General features: G+C 36.0%; 1 protein-coding gene across 2 annotated transcripts in view; it reads left to right on the top strand.

Moving 5' to 3' along the window:
- The first annotated feature begins 1,684 nt into the window (after positions 1-1,684).
- The window catches only part of msrab (methionine sulfoxide reductase Ab), a 109,921-nt gene continuing 104,171 nt past the window's right edge, over positions 1,685-7,434 (top strand). The window contains exons 1-2 of one of the 2 annotated variants that reach the window (XM_061968201.2): positions 1,685-1,815; positions 5,262-5,385. In XM_061968201.2, coding sequence (XP_061824185.2) covers positions 1,756-1,815; positions 5,262-5,385 — 184 coding nt within the window. In that variant the 5' untranslated portion in view covers positions 1,685-1,755. Of the gene's footprint in view, positions 1,816-2,104; positions 2,237-5,261; positions 5,386-7,434 lie in introns of those variants that run through there. The other variant, XM_061968202.2, reaches the window with a different exon arrangement.

Raw genomic sequence — 7,434 nt, 5'->3', positions numbered from 1 at the left:
AAACTATCAGTCATGGCGTATTTGTGGCCCTTTCAAGGATTTTGTGCGGTCAAAGTCAACATTTTCTGGACGGAATTATTGCGCATGTACAAACCCCGTTTCCATATGAGTTGGGAAATTGTGTTAGATGTAAATATAAACGGAATACAATGATTTGCAAATCCTTTTCAACCCATATTCAATTGAATGCACTACAAAGACAATATATTTGATATTCAAACTCATAAACTTTTTTTTTTTTTTTTGCAAATAATAATTAACTTAGGATTTCATGGCAGCAACACGTGCCAAAGTAGTTGGGAAAGGGCATGTTCACCACTGTTACATGGACTTTTCTTTTAACAACACTCACTAAACGATTGGGAACTGAGGAAACTAATTGTTGAAGCTTTGAAAGTGGAATTCTTTCCCATTCTTGTTTTATGTAGAGCTTCAGTCGTTCAACAGTCCGGGGTCTCCGCTGTCGTATTTTACACTTCATAATGCGCCACACATTTTCGATGGGAGACAGGTCTGGACTGCAGGCGGGCCAGGAAAGTACCCGCACTCTTTTTTTACGAAGCCACGCTGTTGTAACACGTGCTGAATGTGGCTTGGCATTGTCTTGCTGAAATAAGCAGGGGCGTCCATGAAAACGACGGCGCTTAGATGGCAGCATATGTTGTTCCAAAACCTGTATGTACCTTTCAGCATTAATGGTGCCTTCACAGATGTGTAAGTTACCCATGCCTTGGGCACTAATGCACCCCCATACCATCACAGATTCTGGCTTTTGAACTTTGTGTCGATAACAGTCTGGATGGTTCGCTTCCCCTTTGTTCCGGATGACACAATGTCGAATATTTCCAAAAACAATTTGAAATGTGGACTCGTCAGGCCACAGAACACTTTTCCACTTTGCATGAGTCCATCTTAGATGATCTCGGGCCCAGAGAAGCCGGCGCCGTTTCTGGATGTTGTTGATAAATGGCTTTCGCTTTGCATAGTAGAGCTTTAACTTGCACTTACAGATGTAGCAACAAACTGTATTTAGTGACAGTGGTTTTCTGAAGTGTTCTTGAGCCCATGTGGTGATATCCTTTAGAGATTGATGTCGGTTTTTGATACAGTGCCGTCTGAGGGATCGAAGGTCACGGTCATTCAATGTTGGTTTCCAGACATGCCGCTTACGTGGAGTGATTTCTCCAGATTCTCTGAACCTTTTGATGATATTATGGACCGTAGATGTTGAAATCCCTAAATTTCTTGCAATTGCACTTTGAGAGACGTTTGTTCTTAAACTGTTTGACTATTTGCTAACGCAGTTGTGGACAAAGGGGTGTACCTCGCCCTATCCTTTCTTGTGAAAGACTGAGCATTTTTTGGGAAGCTGTTTTTATACCCAATCATGGCACCCACCTGTTCCCAATTAGCCTGCACACCTGTGGGATGTTCCAAATAAGTGTTTGATGAGCATTCCTCAACTTTATCAGTATTTATTGCCACCTTTCCCAACTTCTTTGTCACGTGTTGCTGGCATCAAATTCTAAAGTTAATGATTATTTGCAAAAAAAAAAAATGTTTATCAGTTTGAACATCAAATATGTTGTCTTTGTAGCATATTTGAATATGGGTTGAAAAGTATTTGCAAATCATTGTATTGCGTTTATATTTACATCGAACACAATTTCCCAACTCATATGGAAACGGTTTGTAAGATTAAGAAGGAAGTTGGCAAGCCTTTTGGCTATCGCAGTTTGTAGAACATTTACTTCGATGTTTGCTCAGGGGGGCGTGTGGGCGAGCAGTCGGAGACAGGAGTGGGGGAACATTGACGTGAGTTCCTGGAACATTATTTTTGACTGTTATCTGCTCATATATATATTTTTTGCAACCATCTATTTTGGCAAATAATTATGGCGCTTATTGCTGTTTGTTGACGTATTGAACGTTATGGACGCAACCGGAGCGTCCAGACTGCAGTCGCAGTCAATACTGGGAATTGCACTGTTCACGTAGGTCACCTATGGGTAAAATAAAAAAATAAAAAAAGTAATCGACCTGCAAAGTGAACAAGGCTAAGTCAATCAAACTCGTCAGTCTCCTCACTTATCTTTGCATTAACACAGTCCTTCTCGAATGTTCCTCAAGCATGTGACCTTGGGGGAACGTGCTTTTTTTCTCTCCCCGTATCAGAATATGACGTAGCGTATGTCGCACTTGGCTTTACTGTAACCACGGTGGGAGACGAGGAAAGGTCGGTGTGTTGTTTCCTTTAATGTTAATAAACTTACAATGTTATGCAATATTAATAATTCATTTTCTACCACTTGTCCTTAATTATGTTGACAAAATAATAGAATGATAAATGACACAATATGTTACTGCATATGTCAGCAGACTAAATTAGGAGCCTTTTTTTGTTTACTTACTAGTAAAAGACAAGTTGTCTTGTATGTTCACTATTTTATTTAAGGACAAACTTGCAATAAGAAACATATGTTTAATGTACCCTAAGATTTTTTGTTAAAATAAAGCCAATAATGCAATTTTTTGTGGTCCCCTTTATTTAGAAAAGTATCTAAATAATTTTGGTACCGGTACCAAAATATTGGTATCGGGACAACACTATGTTACAATCATATAGCTTTTGTTGCACATAACAGCAACGCTACATTGAATTAAACATGACAAAGTCATGTTTATTCATACTTGCCAACCCTCCCGAATTTTCCGGGAGACTCCCAAAATTCAGCGCCTCTCCCGAAAACCTCCCGGGACAAATATTCTCCCGAAAATCTCCCGATTTTCAGCCCGAGCTGGAGGCCACGCCCCCTCCAGCTCCATGCGGACCTGAGTGAGGACAGCCTTTTTGCACGTCCGCTTTCTCACGATATAAACAGCGTGCCTGCCCAATCACGTTATTCCATACGAGGCATCTGGCATACCGCCAATGAGTATGGTGCAGATGGAGAAGATCTTCTCGGTGTTCGAGGTTGGCGCACACGTTGCCAAAGCCGACGCTGGTCAGGCTGCTGAGGGTGTAGTAGAGGGCGGCGATGTACGAGCTGCGCACCGACGGGCCGCCGATCGTGTTGTTGACGTAGGGCAGTGGTTCTCAAATGGGGGTACGCGTACCCCTGGGGGTACTTGAAGGTATGCCAAGGGGTACGTGAGATTTTTTTTAAATATTCTAAAAATAGCAACAATTCAAAAATCCTTTATAAATATATTTATTGAATAATACTTCAACAAAATATGAATGTAAGTTCATAAACTGAACATCAAATCAAGGAGGCTATTCCATTCATTACAATGCAACAATGCAATATTCAGTGTTGACAGCTAGATTTTTTGTGGACATGTTCCATAAATATTGATGTTAAAGATTTCTTTTTTTGTGAAGAAATGTTTAGAATTAAGTTCATGAATCCAGGTGTATCTCTATTACAATCCCCAAAGAGGGCACTTTAAGTTGATGATTACTTCTATGTGTAGAAATCTTTATTTATAATTGAATCACTTGTTTATTTTTCAACAAGTTTTGAGTTATTTTTATATCTTTTTTTCCAAATAGTTCAAGAAAGACCACTACAAATAAGCAATATTTTGCACTGTTATACAACTTAATAAATCAGAAACTGATGACATAGTGCTGTATTTTACTTCTTTATCTCTTTTTTTCAACCAAAAATGCTTTGCTCTGATTAGGGGGTACTTGAATTAAAAAAATGTTCACAGGGGGTACATCACTGAAAAAAGGTTGATAACCACTGACATAGGGCATCTCCAGGCGTTTGCCCAGCTCATGGAGCCATCCTTGGGGAAGAGACGGGAGGACAACAGGGTGACAAGAACTAAATCATCCAGACTAGAGATACATTGTATTATTATGTTTATCTTACCTAAAAATAAATATATTTATTAATTAAAAAAAAAAAACCTAAATACATTTTTACTCTATTTTGCTAAAAACATCAAAATTAATTGTGTTTTTATTTGTATTTTTTCTGACTCCTTATTACATCCAGCCATAGAATTATACATTAAAATAAACATATTTGAAATAATTAAATTCAAATGATCATAATAATTTGTTTAAAATGACCATATTAAATTATTAAAATAATTGCTTGTTTATCAACAACTTTAGCAGTTTATTCATTACATTTTGAAGCTCTCAGAAGCCAAGTTATGTTATATTCCTTAAGATTTATTTATGCAAGTTTGAATATATATATATATATATATATATATATGTATATATATATATATGTATATAATCTCCTGACGATTGAGGGTACCCCCCCTCATGAAACAGGCCTGTAGAGATGAAATAGTCTTGTGATTTTTTTTCCCACACATACATATATATGTATATATATATATATATATGTATATGTATATATATGTATGTATGTGTGTATGTACAGTATGTCTATATATATATATATATATGTATGTATGTATGTATATATATATCTATATATATATATATATATATATGTATGTATATCTATATGTATGTATGTATGTATGTATATCTATATGTATGTATGTATGTGTGTATATATATATATATATATATATATATATATATGCGTATATATATATATACGTATATATATATTATATATATATATATATGCGTATATATATATATATATATATATATATATATATATATATATATATATATATATATATATATATATGAAATACTTGACTTGGTGAATTCTAGCTGTAAATCTACTCCCCCCCTCTTAACCACGCCCCCACCCCACCCCCACTTCCCGAAATCGGAGGTCTCAAGGTTGGCAAGTATGTGTTTTTAATGTGTTATTTGGAATGCTGTTTGCTATTTATTGATTTAGGTTTTTTTAGTGTGTTCATTAAAGTGTTCCCCTTCTGGATTAATATATCTAAAACTACAAAAGGCGTTCCTGCTCAGCCATAACTACTCCAACCTGAGGTAGCGATGTAAGCGAGCGGCGGCAAATGGCACGCTCATTTGCATGCCGAACGACGCAGATATTTATTTAAATTTAATTTCATTCCCGCACGCGGTGTGGCGTAGGATTTTTGTGCCAGAGTCATATTAACCCCTTGACTAGTTATTATGCGGTGCACGAGGTAGCCCACGCGCCATGAATATTCATATCCATGGCGTTTCCACCAGTCGCCCTACCCCCGATCCTCCACCCTCATCTCCTCCTCCCTGTCGTGGATCGCTGTTGCGCTACACTAATTTTTTTTCTCTTTTTTTCTTCCTAATCTCTCAGAGCAAACGGTGTTTCTGGTGCTGTGCGTGGACCGCAGAGGTGGAGAAGACAATGTCAGATAAGACTCAGATGCCGAGTAGGGAGCGCGCCCTCGCGGGACGGGAGGAGAAAATGTCCGTCGCAGGTAATTAACCATCATGTCAAAAGTTGTCACCAAAGTGCTCAGCTGAGGTGTGGTGGGGTTGCATCGCAGCAGAAAAAAAATGAAACTGTAAAGTTTTTGATGCACTAATCTGGGGGAAAATTTTGAAGGTTGCATCAGTCATCTTTAGTTTGGTTAAGTTTGATTAAATGGATTTCTTAGGAAAAAAAATATTTCCCATATCTTTTTCCATACAAATTTGATTAGTCTCACTAAAAAAAGGTAAAAGCACTTAAAAGTTCAGATGAAATTTAAAACCCAAGTTTATGAAAAATAAGCTCTGTTAAAGTGTTCAGGTATGAACATGATACAACTTTATTAAGCAGGAATAAATAAAGATCAGAAATACTTACGACTAGGGATGTCCGATAATAGCTTTTTGCCGATATCCGATATTCCAATATTGTCCAACTCTTTAATTACCGATACCGATATCAACCGATACCGATATCAACCGATATATGCAGTCGTGGAATTAACACATTATTTTGCCTAATTTGGACAACCAGGTATGGTGAAGATAAGGTACTTTTTAAAAAAAAAATTGATAAAATAAGATAAATAAATTAAAAACATTTTCTTGAATAAAAAAGAAAGTAAAACAATATAAAAACAGGTTCCTAGAATCATTTCAGTTACATAGAATCTAGTAATTAATGAAAATGAGTAAAATTAAATGTTAAAGGTTAGTACTATTAGTGGACCAGCAGCACTCACAATCATGTGTGCTTACGGACTGTATCCCTTGCAGACTGTATTGATATATATTGATATATAATGTAGGAACCAGAATATTAATAACAGAAAGAAACAACCCTTTTGTGTGAATGAGTTTACAGGGAGCTTTTTTGGGTTGGTACACAAGATACACCAGTGTATCTTGTGTTTTTTATGTTGATTTAATTAAAAAAAAACAAAAAAAAAACGATACCGATAATAAAAAAAACGATACCGATAATTTTCGATATTACATTTTAACGCAACATCCCTACTTACGACCTCAAAGATACCTTTTTTCTTATGAACAGTCATAAATATTCATGATGCACATCGACTATTTGTGTTCACAAAGGTGAAGTTGAGTTGCAACGTCACATCTGGAGGCCATAATTACCTACACATACAGTACATAGTGTCGTAGGAGTGGTAATAATGGTAGTCAGTCCTGTAGTGTGGTCCAGAAATGTACAGAAAGGTAATAAGTTTGAACACCAAGGCTCCACATGGCTTATTTTTTCTCTGTTTGACAAGTGTAAAAATGTCAGGACAGATGGACAAGTCTAGAAGGTAAGTTCATCGTGTCACGTTTTGCCTTTTACGGCTCCTATTTTCCAGGCTTTGTCAGAATCTTCACCATTTTCCAGTTTATGCCTTTAAGTTCCATGCCGCACTAGACCACGACCAGAACCAAAACAAGTTTTTGATGAAGTTAAACATAAAATTGCAATGCACTGCATACACTGCAAAAACTGAAATCTAAGGAAGATGAAATATCTCAAATAAGGGTGATATTTGCTTATTTTCTGTCTGGTAAGATAATTCTTTTCACTAAGCAGATTTTATGTTAAAGTGTTTTACTTGTTTTAAGAGTTTTGGTCCTAAATGATATCAGTAAGATATTACAGCTTGTTGCTGAGATTTGATGACCTATATTGAGTAAAACATGCTTGAAACTAGAATATCAACTGTTGCAAAGCTGTGTCATTAACACTCACAAGTATGAAACTACTTTTTTAAAGTAATAATTTATTACTTTAAGCATGAAAAAAAAATCATGATTTTGACGCAATTGTGTCTCATAATTAAAACAGATGACAGCCAAATGGACTTTGCTGTTTATTTGCCTTAGGATCCTAAAGGATCCTAAATAGCACCCATCATTAATGAATTCAAATAATGTTTACAGTTAATAAATATATATATATATATATATATTACGGATGTCCGATAATATCGGCCGATAAATGCTTTAAAATGTAATATCGGAAATTATCGGTATCTGTTTCAAATAGTAAAATGTATGACTTTTTA

This window comes from Nerophis lumbriciformis, linkage group LG08 (assembly GCF_033978685.3).
Source record: "Nerophis lumbriciformis linkage group LG08, RoL_Nlum_v2.1, whole genome shotgun sequence".
In the NCBI taxonomy this organism is placed as follows: domain Eukaryota; kingdom Metazoa; phylum Chordata; class Actinopteri; order Syngnathiformes; family Syngnathidae; genus Nerophis; species Nerophis lumbriciformis.
This window is presented reverse-complemented; position numbering and strand designations above follow the sequence as displayed.